The following is a 20810-nucleotide window of genomic DNA, read 5'->3' on the forward strand; positions in this document are numbered from 1 at the left end:
TGCCATGGATATGTGAAATCCCTAAGAGAATTAAAAACTTGTTCTCGTTCTGATGATTAAAAAATCAAAATACAAAAAAATATGATCATATTCTAGGTCATCTAGATCCAGAATTGCCACAGCATTTCATTCCATGGCTGTATTTATGAGAGCACCAAGGAAAAACTGAAAGTGAAAGCATTAACTATTAATGCCATTTTTCTCCAAAGGAATTACCAATTTATTCCCAGGGGTCATGGGTTCACACAGATACGAAACTCTGACTGAGAGTATTTAATTCTGCAGGCTTCCTGAAAAGTGACTACTCTTCCAAAATACTACCCTGGGCAGTTTGCTGTTGTCTAAAATCCTTCCACTAGACCTTCATTCTTAATTCAGACTAGGACTTTAATCCTTATTGCAGATTAAATGGTATCTATCTTGTAATTAAATTCAACTGTTTAAAAGGCTAGATGTTTCATTGTTCTACTATTCATCATAATGAAAAGAATATAATCTAAAATTGGTGACAGTAAAATTTCATTCTTATCATAACAGAAGTGTCATTTTTATAAAATCAGAGTGAATGGGAAATTTGGAATGACACTTGAGACTCCATGTAATTTTATTGATTTTATTAATACTTAATTCATAATTAAGAACAACAGAAATATCTCCTATGTTTCTCAAAACATAGGCATTTAGACATAAAGAAAACCTTAGCTTTCACTTATCCAAGCTTCTCATTTCACTGGGAAAGAAAATGAGGCTCTGAGAGGTTTGCTCAGGAAGTTAGCTGAAAAGTCAAATCAAGTCTTTGGACTCACAGTCCACAGGTAAAATATTACCCTGTACACTCTGTGTTTCACCTTCCATTATTAGTCATGTGGAAATCTTCTACAAATCGTTAAAGTAACTGTCAATTCTTTTATTTCTAGAAAACTAATCCTACTTGATTCTAACACTGTTAATAAGAAGACATTTTGTTGTATGCCATCTGAAAATGATGTTGAAAATCTTAAAATCGTCTCATTACATAGAAAACACTACAAAGGAAATGAAAAACTTATGCAAATATTCCCAAAATATGATATGACTTCTGTGCCTGACTGTAGGACATGCGGCATGTTATAAGTAGGCAATTACTTGGGATTCTGAACCTTATAGAAGACTTTTTTCTATGGGCAATCTTTTATAACAGAGACATGGCACTTGAGATACTGAGGTCAGTGATACAAGTATGCTATGGAATCAAAAGACACATACATTCCTTGAACATCTCCTTCTCCTGCGTGCCTATCCCCATTCCTTTGCTCAAGCTGCCATTTTCCAACCTAAATGCCTTCATCTCCCATCTATGGTGGGCAACATCCTTACCAACCTTCAAGTTTGTCCTCTCTCCTTCTCCTAAATCATCATACCCTTTGGTAGTTTGCTAATGATAGTTATTATGTTCTTTGACATATATTTATTTGCAAACCTGTCTTATATACTCCTTTTTTTAAGAACAGAAGTTCATTCTAGGCCAGCATAGTGCATGCAATATATGGTTATTGAGTTAAAAAAATGAGTGAAGTTTAGGGCAAAAGGATTCTAAGTTTATAACAGTATCTGTTCTCTTCAAAATATGACTTATCACTTTCCTTTGAAAGTACACGTAAATGGCCATATTAAAGTGATCTATGAAGAGAAGGCAGCAACACATAAAATGCTTAAGATATTGTTAAGTGGAAAAAGTAAAAACCAAAATTACATCTACGCTATGTTTACTACTTGAAAATATTATATATGCATATGGACAAAAAGTAGAAGGTAAAACAGAAAAATGAAAACAATTTGCTCTGTTGGGTGGTGGAATTATTGGCTTCTGTGAATGTGTCTATGTTTATACAATAAATATTTTTTTAAATGTATACATATGTAGTAATTAGTAATATTTATACTGGGTATTGGTACTAATATTTATGCACTATAAAAAAAAAAGCATCTGTAGCTGTCCTATGTCTAATACCACTCAGTTTGCCGGCCTGCATGGAAACATATTCAAAGAACTGCTGCCACCTGGTAGTCACCAGAATTGCAGACTTGGTAATCAGAGAAGATAACCTGTAAGGTTAGAAGGCTGAGTCAACTTTTAAGGACAAAATAAGCATGCACAAATTTTTTAAGGACCAAAATATGAATCATCCACTGAAATTGAAACACAGCAAAAATTGTATTTCTTTAGGACCAATAGTTGATGAATCTTATGACTTCCTTAAAACACAAAAATATTTCTTGACTTCACTTTACAGTTTTATATTCCTATCCAAAGGCACACATTTATTTCTAAATATTTATCCCATAGGGCGTATTATTTCTAAAAGGGCTTGTTTTGTTTCTTATTTGTGCCCTTATCTCTAAATAGCCCTATATTGCTACTTTCATATATATTGTTTCTGTGCATATTTGATTTTTTAAAAAATATATTATTATAGTGAATAGCATTATCATCTTTGCTGGAAAATCAAATGACTTTTTTGAACATATGAATTTCCATAGTGGTTTTATGAATGAGATATACATATACTGCCACCTAAAACCACAGCCCAAATCATTATTAAAGTTAATAATGCTAAATGCCCCAAGGATCTGCAACTTGGTATTATTCACTGGATTGATGTGGAACTGTTTCTTTGTTCAAAAAAATCAAACTCAATTTTTTACTGCTAATTTTCTGAACTTACAAACATAATTATAATCTTAAATGGAGAAATTAACTTTAGATGGTGTTTCAGAAAAATAATAAGTTGATAACATTTTATAAAATGGAGATATTTTAAATTATTTACATAATCCTATTTGTTCCATTCAAGCACCACACAGCACAAGAACAAAAGAAGCTGATTTATTAGACATATGCCAGGGTGAAGAATTTTCTCAGAATTCTTGGTTAGCCTGTGATAAGAACACAAATTTATCTAAGTATGATGAACAATGCTTTAGGGCATACTTAGGGAAGATGCTATTTAAAAAAAAAAAAGCTTTTATTGCATCACACACATGGAACCAGATTCTCCCTCTTATGGGCTGTAGCCAGCATGAAGTTCACACTACATTAATTTGCACTTGTCGATATGCTACTTTGCAAGTATTTTTAAGGCATGTTCAAATGTGTACTCTGTCTCTTAAACTAGAATATAAACTCCCTAAGGGCAGGACCTGGGTCTTCTAGTTATCACCCCACAGCGCCTAGCGTTCTGGTCTGGGCAGGCCAAGCCCTCTCGAATGGCTGTGGTCTGAGTGAGGAGCAGGGAAACGAATGTGCTAAGCCTCCAGCACTGAAAGACGGTGTGAAGAACACTGGAGAGCAACTCTGTCATCACCAGGACCAAGTGATTACATGTACTAACGGCATGCCCAAGTGGCCCAATCCCAGTCATTTTTTAGAGACAGAAGTGAGACTGCAGGTGGTAGTTGGATAGTTTCTGAAGTCTAGCTCTCAGAAGCCATCCATTATCTCAATATATTCCCCAAAAGCCTTCTGAAGAGAGTATACAGCATTACAGACACATAAGAGAGAACAGAGACGAACGGGATTTTTCTTTAATCTGTAGTTGCTAAATTACGAGTAGAAAAGACAAATATCACTACTAGCCAGTTTAACACATACAGTGAAATATTCCTAGGATGTTTCCAGAATCAAATAAAAGACAATGGACCTCAGAGGTCCATTAGTTGGGTCTTTAGGTAAAGCATATTACTGCTACCATTTAAAACTAAAAATTTCAGGGAAGAAAGTTCCATGGCCTGTTGTAGCAATCTATTTCAATCTTCTTACTGTCAGAAAGTTATTTCAGGCTGCTGTGATTTCCAGTTGCTGTGATTAAATCTCTTTGTTCTTATTCTTTCCATACTAAAGATTGAGAACAGGTGTTTAACTTTCTCCTTGAAATTATCTGTCAAGTCCTTAAAGATAGTGAAGCAATGCTTTAGTCTTCTCTAAGTAGAAAGGTACAATTCTTCAACTTTTCTTTATTACTTTTATTTCCCTGGCCTTATGTAGGACTTACCTTTAGGACGTGTTGGGCTTCCTCTCATATTTACACAAAGCCATACAAAATAGCTGTACTACTCCCAACAATCTAATTCATTCAACTGAACTTAGGAAATAACTCCTGTGTTGATACAGTCCACATTTTTTTAATGTCAGCATTAAAGTGTGGAGTCATACTGCTGTAGATACGAGCAACACTCAAACCTTTTTTTGTGTTAATTTTCTAGCCAAAATTTTCTGATCTATTTCTTTTGTATATGTGCTCTAGCCTTAAATATTTGCTTTGATTACCCCCTTCAGGTAATTTTGAACTTCAACGTTTCCTACTCAGTATTAGCCACAACTCCAAAGTTATAACTTACACAATACTGACAAGAAAGTCTTTTTATCTCTGAAAGAAATTGAACCAACCTAAAAATTTTGTAATATAAAACAATTTATTTATGTATATGTGTATTCCCATCCAAGCCAGTTTTTAAGCCATGTGCCACTAATAATAAGATAATAAGACTATAACCAATCATATACTCACCTGCTGATGCCATTAGATGATTAAGAGACCAGGGATCAGGCACATTTTCTGTATTTCAAAATACTCTAAAACCATTAAGTTATAATTTAAGATTGATGAGTCTTCAATCTCAAAACTCCACACTCTAGCAGGGCAGGGGAAACAAAGTTTTATCTTTATCTTTATCTACTCAGGGCAGGGATTGGCAAGCTTTTTCTCTAAAGGCTCAGATAGTAAGTTTTTCAGTCATGGTGGGCTATGGGGTCTCTGCCACAACTTCTCAGCTCTGCCTTTGTAGCAGAAAAGCAGCCGTAGACAATACATCAACAAATGAGTGTCGCTGTGCTCTACTACAACTTTATTTGTAAAAACAGACTGCAGGTCAATTTGGCCCATACGCTGTTGCTGGCCAGCCTTCTTTTACAGATACAGGACACCTGCGCATGTTAAACACACACTCATATCTGCATATGTAAGTAGGAGTATATATGTGTGCATTAGCACACCAAATCTCTGTCTGCCTATCCCCATAGCTATGGTGGCTTCATGGGCATGTGATCCGTGTGCTCATACAAGGCCCTGTGTTTAGAAGGGCCCTGAACTTGCAGTTTAATGCTCTGTGGTCAACGTCTTAAAATTCTTAGGGATTTTATATTGGAATTTGTGTTTTATAGGTGAAGTCTGATGGTACAATGGAAACCCCACTCACATCTGTGGTCTTGTCTCTCCACTGACTCATGGCAGCCCTGGGGCACTTCTTGGACACTTGTTCCCTTCCAGCTTCCTCTTCCTGGCCCCTGCCTTGGGACCTTGCTGCTCTCCATGTTGGGTGGGACCAGGTCATGGCAGTGTTAGGGGGAGGCATTTGTTCTGCCGTTATCCTTTACCTCTGGCGGGAGCCTGGATGTGAGCCTGGGAAAGGTTGGGTTGAGTGTGTACACCCCTAACGCCTGAGGGTAGGACATGGAGTTGACTATCCCTCCTCCCGCCTGGCAGCACTACAGCACACTCAACGGACTCAGCGTGGAGCCTCTGCCCACCCTGACCCCTGTGCCAAGTGTCTCCCTGTGTGGAGGCTGCAGTCTCTAGGGGGCTGCCCAGCTGACCACCTTGGGATGGAGAAGACTGACTCTCTCCCCTCCCCTCTGGGGCATGGTGTATAGGTTCTGTGGCTAGTGACATGGAGAACCTAGAAACCATGGATTCATCTGTACACCCAGTCATGGGGCACCTATGGGGGTCTGCATTCCCCCACCATGAATATCCCTGTGCTGGAGGGAGTCCAACATTAAATAGCAAATAAAAACACCATGACATTCAGAGGGAGGGAGAAGGGGAGAGAGAGAGAGAGTGAGAGAGGAAAGGCTGACTGCAGGAGAAAGGAAAACGTTTTGTAATTCAGCACCTTTAACATCACTTTTTTCCTGCTTTTTGAACAAAGGGCCCTGTGTTTTCATTTGGTACTACGCCCCGATCAAAGAATCAAAGGCTGTAAAGAATCATCTTCTGAGACTCATCTACCAAAATGGAAGCTAATAAAGAAAATTCCACTTATGCATCACTCATTTCAGAGTCAGCTAACCTTCATACTGCCAGGGTAATAACAGGTTTCCTGTAGCCTTCCTAAATCTTAAATGTAAGGCTCTGAAATTAATTATGTATTTTGGATTTCAGACTAAGGGGCTCCTTTCAGAATATGATGATTGGGGTTGCTGCAAGGTAGCTATTTCCTCAGATAGTTTGCTACAGGATTAACTCATTTCCTTAGAATGGTGATGAGGTATCTTATAAATATAAAGCACAATCAAAACATTATGCATGAAATTTATTGATAACAACAAAGAAAGTTGAAATTTTTCTAAGATTTCCCTTTATTTCCTATTAAAGAAGGTAATACCATAACATTCTAACATACAAAAACGTAGGTTTCCCTGATTTGAATAAACTAACTGTAAAACAAACACTGTAGAGATGGTATTTGAATATGGGTTGGGCATTATATGATATTAAAGAATTATTAATATTTTTAGGTATGATGATGACGTAGTGATTGTGAAAAAAATCCTTCATAGATGCACATTGAAGTATTTATGGGTAATAACATAATGTCTGAGATCTGCTTTACATACTTCAGCAAAAGCAGAAGAGAGGGAAGACAGAAGAGGAAGCGAAGATGGAGAAGAAAAGGATGACAGGGATGACAAAGAAGATGAAGATGACAATGAAGGTGAAGATGAAGGAGAGAAAAAATTGTGAAGTAGATGGAATAGGATTGGCAAAATGAGGAGCCTAGGTGATGGAGATGTGGGGATTCATTATAATAGTCTCTTTATCTTCATATATGTCTTTAAATTCCCATAATGGAGTGTGTGTATGTGTATAACTGTTGTCTACAAAAAATTTCTAATAAAAATCAGGGCACAGATTTTTCATTCGCCTTCATACCAAATGTCTTTTTTTTTTTTTTTTTTTAGTGTGAGAAGCATCCTCTGAGGCTGACAGGAGCTCTCTAAACTGAAGAGATACAAAGGAGTTGATGGGAAGGATAATCTGCCCATCAGTTTCTAACACAATAAAAAAAAGAAAAGGAGAAAATGGGAGGAAGAGATTGCCATTGTTACTCTCCTAACCTTTCCTTCTAATTATGCCAGAGTCAAGGCTTGGGTCACAAGGAAAATGATTTGGGTGGTCAACCATTTGCCCTATTTTGTATACATCAAAAAGCTCTTGTTCTCACCACATTCCAATCTGACAGATTCCCATCTACTTTAAAACTGTAAGAAGCCAGATTAACAAAAATATAAATAAAATGACTATATTACAAGGAACCCCCTTTTTTGTAAACATAGAGATAGCCTTCTTGTTATTCTGAATTGCATGATATGTAACACTTTAAAAGTAAAATACGCTTTATATTATTATAAGTACTTCAGATCAACATTCAACATGCCCAGCTTTTAAAAGTTAAATGTAAATTTCTCTCTTGAGTGCAGATGGTGGCCAAGCAAAGTAGCTCTTCAGTCATAAAGACAGAAGGTCAGGTCATGGCTGAAAGACCAAAGAACAATTGCTGCTTTGCTACTCCAGATCATCAATGGAATGAGACACCACTATTTTCTTTTTTTTTGAAATTGTCTATTCAATACAAAATAGTTACAAGGAGTACCTATAAGATTTCCTCAAATTATCTCCAAGAAAAAATAGTAATAAGCACATCACATCTCTGACGTCCTAAAAAGGCACATCTCTATCTAAAAATAATACTAAAATCATTATAAAAACTGTCAATGTTTCACTATTTAGCAGGAAATATTTACAAATGAAAACTGCTCCTTTTATACTCCTGCAACTTTAGCCTCCACCTCATTAGTGGTTAATTAAAATGAGATATAGCACTAAAAGACAAATATTATGAATACTTCTACACACGTTATTCATTTACAAGGGATATTATAATCTTATTATTCCTATAGTGTTCTTTCTCTCTAGAATATTAAAATGTAATTTTTAAATAACTCAGAGACTCTGCCTTACTGTATTTTTCCAGTTAGTCCAAAATGTTATGCTGGCAGATGCTACAGAATAACAGAAAAGGTATATAATAATGCTAGTGAGCATGCCAATATGATACCTTTTTAAAGAAGTCATATAATATATCAGAAAAGGAAAGTTCTGTGTTGGTTAGTAATCCTAGATCTTCAGTTCCTGATAGAAAGGATTTTTAATTCCACTATCAGGCACGCCCCCAACTGGATGGAATGAAATATCAACAGTTTCATTATTTGTACATGTTAACAAGGAAAATTCTTCTGAAAATTTAAAACTTGTTAGAACACTTTGAATATAGTGATACAAAAGCATAATTTGATTTTGGTTGTTTAGATTTTAATTTAATGCCAGGGATTTCAGTTACAACTTGAAAAACTTTTTGTACTAAATTTCATTATCACTTTCATTTTCAATACTTTTCCCAATTGTCTTTGCATCATTTGCATAGAAGAGTTGATTGGGTTGAAAGGGAGATATGTTGGAATATACGGTAAAAAGTGTTGAACTAGAAATATATTTCAAAAAAATTTACTTAGGGCTACCCACTTTTAAACCATAGTGATTTCTTTAAAATAATGGCACTGAGAACTCAGTCTTATTTTAATTGAATAGATTTCTCAACCTGCTTTCACTGAATAAAAAGAATGAAAGTGTTCAATGTTCTGTACTATAACAAAATTAGAAAATCAAAAGTCAGCCTATTAGAACTGCCTCTCTAAAAACTTTATCCACGTTGTCAATTAAAATTGAAGTATCTACATGATCTCAACAAAGATATAATGTAAAACATCTGTTCAAACTGAAATTGAAGTAAGTAGCAGTTTTTTTCCTAACATTTCCAATTTTACTGTATTTAGGTTTCCTGAGCAAACGTATTCATGGTTATCTTAGTTAAAACTGGTTTCACTCTGCCAACGATCAATTTGATTGACATATTTACATATCAACTCATCTCATCTCACAAATTTTAAACTTTTTCACTTAAAATTGGATTCAAGTTGGCATCTTTAAAGAACTTTATGTACATATATTTTAGGTTCAAAATGAACATTAGAACATTTTCTTTTACTTTTGTAAGTAATAGATACACATATCCAAATGTATATTTATGACCTGTCAGATTGTAATTTCATATGCATGCAGTTGTATTCTCACAATTTCATGTGAAAGGTGATAATTTTAGGCAACTGTAGATGAAATTCTTTTAACAGTATAAATTGGATCATTCCATTAGTTAGAAACAATATAATAGAAATAAATGACTTAGGAATAAAACCACAACCATTTCAGAAAAAAAAAACATTAGTTATGTCTTTAATTGCTGCAGTTACGCTTGTATCAAATCTTACCTGATCTTTAATTTCAAGATCCCTTTTAGTTTTTGTTCTGTACTCTCTGTGCTCCTTTTCTGCCTCATCCTTCTCCATTTTGGTTTTATTCAATTGATAGCGCATTTCTCCACACACCTGTTAGATTATAAAAACTAGATCAATAGCTGCTGGAATCTACCAGGCAAGGCCTGCAATTAGATCTTTTGGTGCCCCCTAGAGGTCAAATAAATAAAATACAATAGAACTTTTCTAAGAATGGCATTTTCTATTAGCATATTCAATATATTTTGTTAAGATGTGGAGGCAATATCAGATGTTATTGAGTCTTACAATTTCAAATGACAGATAAAGAAATGCATAACCAGGGAATTTAAGTGATATATACAAGATTTTTCATGTAAAATAATAGTTTCAATTGCATATTATCATCTAAAATGCACTATCATCTTGCTTTTAACTAGGTAAAATTATTAATTAAAATATTAAGCTATGTCATTATTCATTCAAATTGTCATGGTTATATAGACACTCTGTATTAAAAACTTTCCTTTAAACTCTTTATCAGTTAGGCTTTTATTTAAGGAAATTTATAAAGGTATTTTTCTCTCTGCTAATAGTCTATATTATCAATATTTAGGAGTAGAGTATTACCCAGCCTGTATTTACCGTAGGCTTTGCAGATTATGTCAATCTTACCATGCACAATACTATGTATTTAAATTAAGAAAGTTAAAAGTCATAGACTGCAAGTAAGCCCACTCTGCTTTTAAAATAACTATGGCATTCAACATAAAAGGAAAATATACATGTAAGTGAAATGACTTTAACATATTGTTAAATAATAAACACACTCTGTATCTTAAAATTGCGTATCATTCTTTATATAATCTTTTTTTTCAATCCAGGGCATCTACAGACAGATAAATACATTTGGAAAATACAATTAGCAGATAAATCTAAATAAAGAAGTTATGAACTTTTGAGATAACTGGGAACTTGTAGAGAGATCAAGTAATACACACATCTGCTAAGTCAGCTTCTAAGTTACAAATACAAGTTTTTAAAAATCATGTATCATCTAATGGCTATATCTGCTTGAGACTTTGCAATTTTGGTAGTTCTCCAAAAATGATCATTAGAATTTTAGAAATTAGTTTCATCATTATTGAAGTATTAGAATCTTATAAAACCTATATGCATTTCCTATGTTCAGATAAAAAATATGTTAAAAATAAACTAATCTGTGTTCAAAAATTATAGTGACAAGAGAGAAGTCAGTAAGCTTCTCCCCAGTGACCCTCAAAAGGCTAAAAAAAAGAATAAAATTACACAAATTGTATCTGAAATTCAAATACCTTCAATGTGCAAGAGTTAATCCTTCCCCTTTCAAAAATATTAGTAATTCACAAAAAGTTACTAAAGCTAAATAAAATTTAAAAATTAAGAATTACAGAAAAAAAATAGAAGAGCCCTAATTGACTTTCTTCACTATTCCAATCTATTTGATTTACATATAGGAATAAAATTTAAAGACCCCAATTATAATACCAGAACATAACAGTTATACAACCATGGTGTTTAAAACCCAACACCAGTACAAAATTATTATACATAATAAATATCTAAGCATTAGGTCCTGTTTAAAATGACTGTACCCCTTAATTTTATTTTTAAAGTTTCCTCGCCTCACTAATTTCAGTTTAAAATGCATTTGCTAAGTTTATCTGTAACACTTAAATTTCATCTAAAATAAATGAACAAATTAAATTTAACTAGAATTATATTATTCCAGGGTTGGAAGCAGGCTTAAGGCACTCCTCTGATGCTTGAGTCCTTTTGGACAGTTCTAAAGACAAGTAATCATTTTTTACTGTACCATATTTCAACAGAAAGTTCTCTCCTTATAATGAACTGAAAATCCTCATCATAGCTTTCACCTATCAATCCAGGTTAACCATTTCCATCTCTCTGCATCAGTTCCCTTACTTCTACCCCTACCTCCACACAAACACATCAATTATATTGGCAAATATGATATTTTAAGCTTCTACATTAGCTAGCTTGAATTTTAGAAAGCAAATGAAGAACTATATAAACTCAAGGAAAAAAAAAGAAAAAATAGGCTTCCTTTCCTAATATATATTAAAGTTAATTTAAATTACTGAGTTATAAAACAATAATGGCATTAAAAATGTGTCCAAATATAGGAAAATATGTTGAGAAGCAAAATGTAGTATGAAATGGGTATGCATTTTAATAAAATTATCTGTGTATGTATTGATGAAAAATAAATTGATTTAATTTATTACATCATGCATGTCCATATTTAGTTACTTAGTTTTAAAGCAATGATTACTGAAATCTACACAGATTTCTAGTGTTTCTTAAACATGTACCTTAGCCAGTTAAGACCATTAAGCATTTTAGTTCTTGGTTCACAAGTTTGTGATGCCCATAGTGCAGACACGGTGATACCACAGTGTAAAGTATAAATTTAAGGACCAACAGAATAAGAAGTTGTAGTATTAGAATCTTGATTTTAGAGAACAGGTCTGAAAGGAATGAGAGATGGAGAATTATGTTAAGCACACTTTTCATGTTATAAATAAATACATGTCTTTTAGTATTATTGTGAAGACCAAACTTATGCAAAAAATTACTCCTAGTTGACTAATTCAGATGTACAAGTTTTATCAAGTATTCAATAATTAAAGTAATAAAACTTGTTTATTTACAAATCTGTCTCAGCAACTTAATCCTTAAGCTCTTTGAGGACATTATTTGTGTCTAATTCATCTTTGTATTTGCAGCACCCAGAAAAGGGCCTGCTGATAATAAGTAAATGTTTGCTGAATGACCGTTATGTGGACCTTAATTATCTTGAAATAACAAAATTTTTATACTCCAGACTTCTTTTTGAGCTTTTTACACTAGGAAAAAATTTTCAACTAAAATATTTAAGTAATTAGTAAACTAAAATCTCTCTTTGTACCTTTGTGACATCCATTTCCCGGGAAGTAAGCTGGTTTTGAATTTCCTCTAGTTGATTAACAGCTGAAATCTTCTCTCTTGTAATCTTTTCCACCTGAGCCTCCAGTTGGGCAATACTCTGAGATAGGGTCAACATCTGTACGAGGAAATAAAATGATAATGTCATTTGACAAAATATTTTAAATATCTTGAATTAATAAAGTCTCAGCATGGCCACTGGGCTCTCTCTGTAAGTCATTTCTCTGTGGATTGGGTATCTCCATTGCTCTGCATTCTCAATTCATCTCCCTTGACTATCACCTCACGTAGTTACTTTTCTTTTTTTTCTGGTGGTGAGAACTTTTAAGATTTGCTCTCTTAGCTACTTTCAAATACACAGTACTGTTAACTATAGTCACCATGCTTTTTAAGTATTAAAAATAGAATCAATCAGCAGATATTTATTAAGAAACTTCCATATGCTATACTAACCCTGTAAGAATACCAAAGTTTTATGTCGTTTAAGAATTTCTAACCACCTTATAAAGATATGCCCAATATCTGAAAAATTCAATAAGAATATAAAATAGTATTTTTAAAAAACACGAAGTATTTTGTACTATGGTAGACACAAGAATAAAGGTGCTGAATTTATCCTCCATGTTAAAATATATTTCAAATTTTCTTGATATATTATTTATCACCTAAAATTATTTACGTGCACAGTACTTAACACATCACACTGTTTTTAGTTGTCTGTTTCCTCATTAGACGAAGTTCCTCAAGAGCATGTTCCTCAAGAGGTATATGTTTAATGTTTGATGAATGACTGAATCATTAGAATAAATGGCTTTCCTGAGGGACTCTATGGATATCAGGTTCTTAGTTTTTCTTCCCAGGGTCAGAAATGTTTTCTAGACCTTAGACTTAACCTTTATAGTTTTTGGTTTGCAATTACATTTTACTCTGCTCCAGTAGGTCAAACTTTTCTAAGCTATTAATTTCTCATTTGTATTAGCAGTTTTAAAGTGATAAAGAAATGCTACCTTGCCCCAGATCAAAATATATGGGATAGCTATCAGTTTTTAATCAGCTAAAATAAAAACTGATAATAAATTTGAAATAATATTTGAAATCTATCATTGTACACTAACATGGGTGTGAATTCAGTTTTACAACTGAAATCAATAACTAAAATTTTGTAATAAAAATCAAGATTACCTTTGTCAACTAATTAAAATTGACAACATGAAAATAATGAGCCCTAGTAGCTATTTTCTAATTTAGACGGTAGATGTATTAATTAACATTCCTGGGGATTGTGGAGAATTGTACATTTAACTTATGGCTGTTTACATGTCCTTCTTTCATCAAGAGATTGGCTACAAATCTAATTTGCACATAAAATTACTTTTACTAATACCAAGCTACAAACTATCCTTATGCAGATTACAATCTGAAAAAAAAATTAAGGTCAAATGAAGTTAAATGTAACAAATCAAAAATATTAATTGAATTTTCTTAATTTAAAAATTCAAGTTCATGAGTAAGCATATTGTGAATACGTAATTATAGCTTTTCTGGAAACATACAACCATAACAAACTTTAATTACCAGCTACTAAAAACCATATATTACTTATTTATGTGGATCTATGGTAAACATATTAATATTATGTGGTTTTTTTGAAGTAAATGGGCAGACATTTATTTTGCTAATGGTAAATTCTGAGTCAGTTTCTATAGCATATAACAAATCATACACCTTCCATATGATTCCTTCCCTCTGCCACCCATCACTTCATTCCTCTGCCCACTACCTGTCTGCTCCCTTCTGTCACCCACTTCTCAAGGCCTCCCCTCCTGTTGTCACACCTTCTTTTTCCCCATGCCCACCATCTGGAAGTCAACATTACACTGCAGGAGCTTCTCCATCCACATCTGTTGCAGGGGCAGAAGTAACACAGACAGCTGCAACACTGCTGGATGTCCAGGGTGTTGACATCAGATAAGTCCTTTAAACTTTGACAGGGGCAAGCGAGAGACAAGGACACCCAGGATAGGAGAGCTTGATAGAAATCTCTACACTAAAGCAGTCCCTAGTGTACTGAACGTGGTATAAAGTGGCATTCCTCATTAAAAAGGTACAAGAATTAAGGATTCTAGCAATGGGTTTATCAAGGGAACCAACTGAGAAAATTCACAAACCACAGGGGGCATTCAATAAATAGATGATTGAAGGACTGATTGAACGAACAAACTTAGTGGTTTAGTGCAACCAAAGACCATTACTGATGCCAACAGGCAAACTCACAGCAAGTACTGTTCATGGGAGAATGATTCAAAATCTGTCTAGGTAGAAGGCATCTGCTCTCCTAGAGCTTCCCACACAAATGAAATTTTTAAGCAGTAAGAAGAAAGGAAAGAAGAAAAATAATAAAAAGAAGGAAAGAAAATCTACAAGTCTCACGAGCATTCCTACCACTAGGAAAGCAGGGATGTCTGCTCCAGCACTAAGCATGAGAACTTACAACGTTATGATTAATTGTTCAGACTGCCTATTAAATTAACTTCCTGTGCTAGGCAGTGTGATAATTTTCTCTTTTAATTCCCTTTGGAAAGGAACGTATTGGATTAACTTTCAGTTGAAAAAATGAAAACTTAAGTAATGTTCCCAAGTTCATTCAAGCTAATAAATAAAAAGTAAAGCTGGACTTTATATTAAAATTTGTCTGCTTTTACTAACACAAAGGTCCAAGAAATCTACCCAATAGAGCTAATTCTCTCTTTCACTAGAGTAAGAATAATAGCCACAAGCTAAAATTGTTAAAGGGTCTAACCTAAGCCAGGTATTATATAAGGTACTTTCAAAACATTATCTCATTTAATCTTATCAATTCCTTGAGTAGATCAACCAAGGATCTACTACTCTGAAATTTGGAGAGGTTAAATGAATTGTTCAAGGTCACATAAAGGTCAAATTGGATTCAACACTAAATCCTTTTACTTCAGAGCTTCTTTCTGCCATTTTCTGTGAGAGTACTTGCTTCAGTGCTAGGATCACTTTCAGCTCTTTATTCATACATCTTTATTTAGGGCAGGATCTTCAGATTAAATGTCAAATAAGGCTTAATGGAGGCAAAAAGAAAAAAAGGACTCAGACTCAGAAATGCATTGTAGGACTTCCCTGGTGGCACAGTGGTTAAGAATCCGCCTGCCAGTGCAGGGGACATGGGTCCGATCCCTGGTGGGGGAATATACCACATGCCACAGAGCAACTAAGCCCATGAGGCATAACTACTGAGCCGGCACTCTAGAGCCCGCGAGCCACAACTACTGAGCCCACGTGCCACAACTACTGAAGCCCACGCGCCTAGAGCCTGTGCTCCGCAACAAGAGAAGGCACTGCAATGAGAAGCCCGCACACCGTAACAAAGAGTAGCCCCCGCTCACCACAACTAGAGAAAGTCCGCATGCAGCAATGAAGACCCAATGCGGCCAAAAATAAATAAATGAATAAATAAATTAAAAAAAAAAGAAATGCATTGTATTTCTGTTGCCACTTTCATTCATGAAATAATTATCAGTTTAAGAAAGTTATACATAAAAGCACTTGGAATATTCCCTGGCACAGTTCAGACTTCCTTTATTTCTTCTTATCAGGAATTCTCATCAACATATTTTTACATAGTAGAACTACTCAGCAAGGCAAAAGTTTCCACTAAACAACCCAGGAAAAAAGTCTCCTAGGCATGAACGGTAGCTGATCTTTGCTCTTGATGCCATTCATTCTCTCTCTCAAAGCTCAGCTTGCAACTTTACCTCCCTCCATACCTTACTCATGTTGGTACATCTCCCCCACACTCTGCATTTCTAAATCCTGCCTGTTTTTTTGAAGCTCAGTTAAAATGCCACCTTCTCCACCAAGTGTTCCGTGATCTCTTGCAGACAGAAATCTGTTCTGATCCTCTGAACTCTCAGTATTTTAGTCATGCCTTTCCAATGGCATGGGGCCTTCTTCCTTCCATTTGTATTCCCCTTGTATTCATTCAATAAATATATACTGAACACATTTTATGTGGGAGGAATGTGGCAATAAGGCAATAAGGATGTTAACAAACCATATATGCAAGGGAATCATAGTAAATTAGGGGAGATAATTCAATAAGACTTTGCAATAAATTGAGTTATAGAAGCCCATAGGAGGGGCTCCCAAAAATTTATCATTGGGAGACTGTGAGAAGAGGTGGTATCGAGAACTCTGAAGGATCAGTCAGAGAGGCCACAGGAAGATTCCTCTAGGCAGTGGGGGTGAGGTGGGGGGTGTGGGGATGGGAGGGGAGGGGCAAAGCCCTGAAAAATCCTGAAATGAAAAAATAGTATGGCAGACTGGCATGTTTGCACATTTGAGGAAGTGCAAGTAGATCAGTATGGTGGTAATACAAGGAAGAAAAGAGAAGGGAGATGAGACTGGAGAACGAGAGAGAGGGAAAAAATGTACAATCTTTATGCTATAGTAAAAGATCCTAAATTTTATCCAAGGGGTTATAGAGAGACAAGAAAGGATTTTAAAGCAAGAGACTGACATATTGACGTGTTCATTTTAGAAAGATCATCCTTGGATCTTTGGGTAAGAGAACAGATAAGGAGGTGAGACCAGAAGCAAGGGGCTTCTACCACTTGGGGCTGCAGGAATCACCCAAGGGTAAGATATGGAGAGCAGTGGGATGGAGAGACAGGGCAATGTAAAATGAGTAGGGGCCTGAAACTCTAGAACTTGGTGACTTGATGTACAGGGTGAGGGAGAAGGAGGAAACAAGGATGACAGCAAGATTTCTGAGTTGGGCAAATGGATGAATGAATAGTAGTTCTACTATGAGAGGGAAGATGGGAAGTGAAGCTGGTTTGGGAGCTCACTAGAGAGCTAAAGATTTAGGAATCAATACCATATATATGAAATTAAAGCCACAGTAGTGCTAAAGACATCTAAATCTAAAGCTCTCTGCTAAACTCTAGAACCTCCTATCAAGGTGCTTTCTGGATGTGTCTCCTTCATTATCTCAAAGGCACCTTAAACTCAGAGTAACCTAAAAGGCACACATCATCATTCTCCCAAATCAAGAATATGATTCAGAGAAATCAAAGAAACAGAACCTTTTAAGGAGAATAGGAACGAAAAAATATTCACTAAAAATAGCACAAGGAGGTCTCCAGTGAACACAGCAATGGTAATTTCATTGGCTATGGGCACAGAAGCTGAAATGTAGTGGGCTGAAGAGTGAATGAGTGGTAAGAAAATGAAGACAACATGTATGGACAAATCTTTCAAGAAACTTGACTATTAAGGGGAAGAGTAAGGAGGGATATGGAATTACTAAGGTGGCTTCCAGCCTTGGCCGCACATTGGAATCACCTGGACAATTTTTTAAAATACTGACCCCTAGATCCTACCCTCAGATATTCCCCCATAATTCGTTTGGGATGCAGATTGGGCAATGAGAGTTTTGGAACTTCTGTGTAGCCAAGATTGAGAATGACTGGATTAGAAGAAAGATTGTTTCTTTCAACAGGTGAGAGAAATTTGAGACTATTTTCCTGGTGATAAGGAAAAGGCTATAGTGAAGGACAAAGGTTGAAGATTCAGAAGAGAGTGGGGAACTAATGGAAATAGGTCCCTGAGGTGGTGGAAGAGGATGGGATTCAGAGCAAGAGGAACGGATTAGGATTAAGCCACTCCCATTCTGACATGGTTGCAGTACAGGTAAAATTTTACTTTAGGCAGAGGTAGGGGGGAGATAAATAAGGTGATTACCATGTAATGGCTGTCAACTTTCTTTGCTAGGTAAGTAAGGCTCTCTGCCGAGAATGAGGGGAGAGTTGGTATGGTAGAGAATTTGAGGGGAATAAAAGTGATTTGAAATAGTCCTTGAAAAATGTGTCTTAGATACCAACACTTCCCACCTAGACTATTATAATTACCTCCCACCTGATCTCCAGGGGTTTATTCTGGTCCTCCTTCAAATCTATTGACAGATAATTTTTCTCAAATATAAATGGGATCATGACACTGCCCAATTTACTGCCATTCAATGGTTTCCCTTCACTTTTGGATAACATTTAAAACCTTTCACATGCATTTTAAGACCATTCATGATTTGGTCCTTGCATACTTCTCCAAACTCATTTTCCACTACTCTGGCCCTTACTTCCTATGCTCCAGTCACCTGAGCCCTCTCTAAATTCCTAGAAAGTATGATGCTTTCTAGCTTCAGAGCCTTGGGAGTGTTGTTTTCCTGGGTCTGAAACTCTTCCCCTCAACTCTTCACCTGACCACTCCTACTCAACTCTTTTGAGCCTCATTTGCAAAACCTCTTTCTTAGGAAAGTCTTCCATGACTGCCCAGACTAAGTTATAGTTGCCTGTTACACATTCTCATGGTACTCTATACCGTACCTTCATGCCTTTATCATAGTGGTAAAAACTCATTTGTGGAAGTATGTGTTTAATGTCTACCTCTCCCACAAGTCTATAAACTTCATGAGGTAACTGCATTGGTCCTGTGACTACCACATTCCCAGGACCTCCAATTAATATCTGTTGAATCCTGAATGAACGGGAGAGAGAGGAATGCATAGGAGGACTGCTAGAAAGCACCAACAGAATGGTGGACATTGAACCATAAGTGTATGGTGGTGTCATCTGCAAGATTATAGGATTTTTCTTCACTAGCTGAGATCACCAATCCAGGTCAGAGAATGTAGATAATTAGATTGACCTATAAGTAGGTTTTGACAGGCACAATTTTTTAAAAAAGATAAGAAAACAAGGGAGTTTACCTTGGCTCAGGTAAGGTAAGACTTAAAACTCACTGGGCAGAATTTGTGATTTTTCTCTTTATATAGCCTTAGGCTTACACACTGCCTTGCACACGGCAGCTACTCAGTAGATATTTGCTGAATGAGTTAATTACCACATGTTTAAGACAGCATGTAGGGTATAAGCTGTGAGCCTGCTTTGAAAAAACAGAACATGTAACCATTGTTTGGGTTACTTCAGGGACCACATCTTGCTCAATTTTACTTAACTGTAGCAACTTTAAAGCTAGGTTCCACTAAACTCTGTATTCTAGTTTGTTACTGTTTTTCAAACACTGCCCATCTCATGTTATCTGTTCCTTTTGCCTCTAATTTCTCCCTTCCATGTATTCATCTGGTTATAGTCATTATTCATCATGTAATTTGTTAGAACCTATTTTGTACAGAGTATATCTTCACTTTTTTTTTGGTTACTTGGTTTCTTACAAGTGTTTTACCTTCTTAAAGTCTAATTTAGGAGTGGGGGATGAAATGGGGGAGTCATCTCTCCTTGATTTAACCAAGCTTGAAGTAAAATGTGGATATCTGCAGAGCACCTGCTCTCCTCTGACAAACAGAAAGGGAATCAAACAGAATGGCAGGATTAGAGTAAATTTCACATTTTCCTATCATGAAATCTAATTGATTATTTTCTTTGGAAAGGTCAGAGAATATAACTTTTATTGAGAAACACATTGAAGAATAGAAAATTTTTATGAACTCTAAGTTATAAGCAACTTGACTACTTAAATGGTTTAAACATGTAAGATCATTCGAGGGAGGCTCAAGAGGGAGGTGATATGGGGATATATGTATACTTATAGCTGATTCACTTTGTTGTACAACAGAAACTAACACAACATTGTAAAGCAAGTATATTCCAATAAAGATATTAAAAAAAATTTTTAAATAAACATCATTCAAGAATTGCAGCCTGTAGACTCATCAATTACATCACCACATTTCTTCTGCAGTGTCGATAACAAATTGAATCCTTTAAATACCTTTGAGCCCATGTCCTCTCTTTCTTTTGCTATTTCTCTTTTCATCATCTCTTTCTCAAAGGCTCTTTTTTCTTGCTGTGATGCGAGTTCTTTCTCAAGCCGCTCTGTCTGCCTCTCCAGTTCATTCTTCAACTGTTCGCACTGGATTAAAGCCTGCCAGAATAAGACAGAGTGAAATGGGACCTTAGAATTTAGAAGAAATAAGGGGGAAATGAGACAATTAAGCTTTGATTTTATTTAAAATAGTTACAACTCACTGTAAAGTTAAAGTAAAGAATATTTTTATATTTGTTTGTCGACACCACTTACTGATTCATATGTTACATGTATTCAAATTTTACATGTATTCAAATGTTGTATTTATTCACGTATTTCAGTTTGCACAATTAAGGCTATATTAACTAATCAACTAAGAAAATTCAGGTAACAAACCTTGATAAGGGCCACAGAGGAGTCTGAATTTTATAAAAGGGGATCAGAAAAACCAAGTGTTCTAGTATTTTCAATTATATATCATGTTTATACTACAAGAAATATATAAGTATCTAATTTAACTGAGTTTTCATCTGGACATGGT

The 20810-nt window shown here is 35.3% G+C and overlaps 1 protein-coding gene and 1 long non-coding RNA gene across 11 annotated transcripts in view; both read right to left on the reverse strand.

Moving 5' to 3' along the window:
* Nucleotides 1-20810, reverse strand: part of LOC309605611 — an 867207-nt gene that overhangs the window by 488153 nt on the left and 358244 nt on the right. The gene's annotated exons all lie outside the window — the stretch shown is intronic.
* SDCCAG8 (SHH signaling and ciliogenesis regulator SDCCAG8) overlaps nt 1-20810 on the reverse strand; it is a 272072-nt gene that overhangs the window by 158185 nt on the left and 93077 nt on the right. For all 10 annotated transcript variants that reach the window (XM_082340482.1, XM_082340479.1, XM_082340481.1 and 7 more), the window contains 3 exons: nt 20234-20386; nt 12399-12533; nt 9425-9541 (listed from right to left, as the gene is read on the reverse strand). In XM_082340482.1, the coding sequence (XP_082196608.1) occupies nt 9425-9541; nt 12399-12533; nt 20234-20386 (405 nt within the window). The remainder of the gene's footprint in view (nt 1-9424; nt 9542-12398; nt 12534-20233; nt 20387-20810) is intronic.

The sequence above is a fragment of the Balaenoptera borealis genome (genome assembly GCF_965194805.1).
Source record: "Balaenoptera borealis genome assembly, chromosome: 1".
NCBI lineage: Eukaryota > Metazoa > Chordata > Mammalia > Artiodactyla > Balaenopteridae > Balaenoptera > Balaenoptera borealis.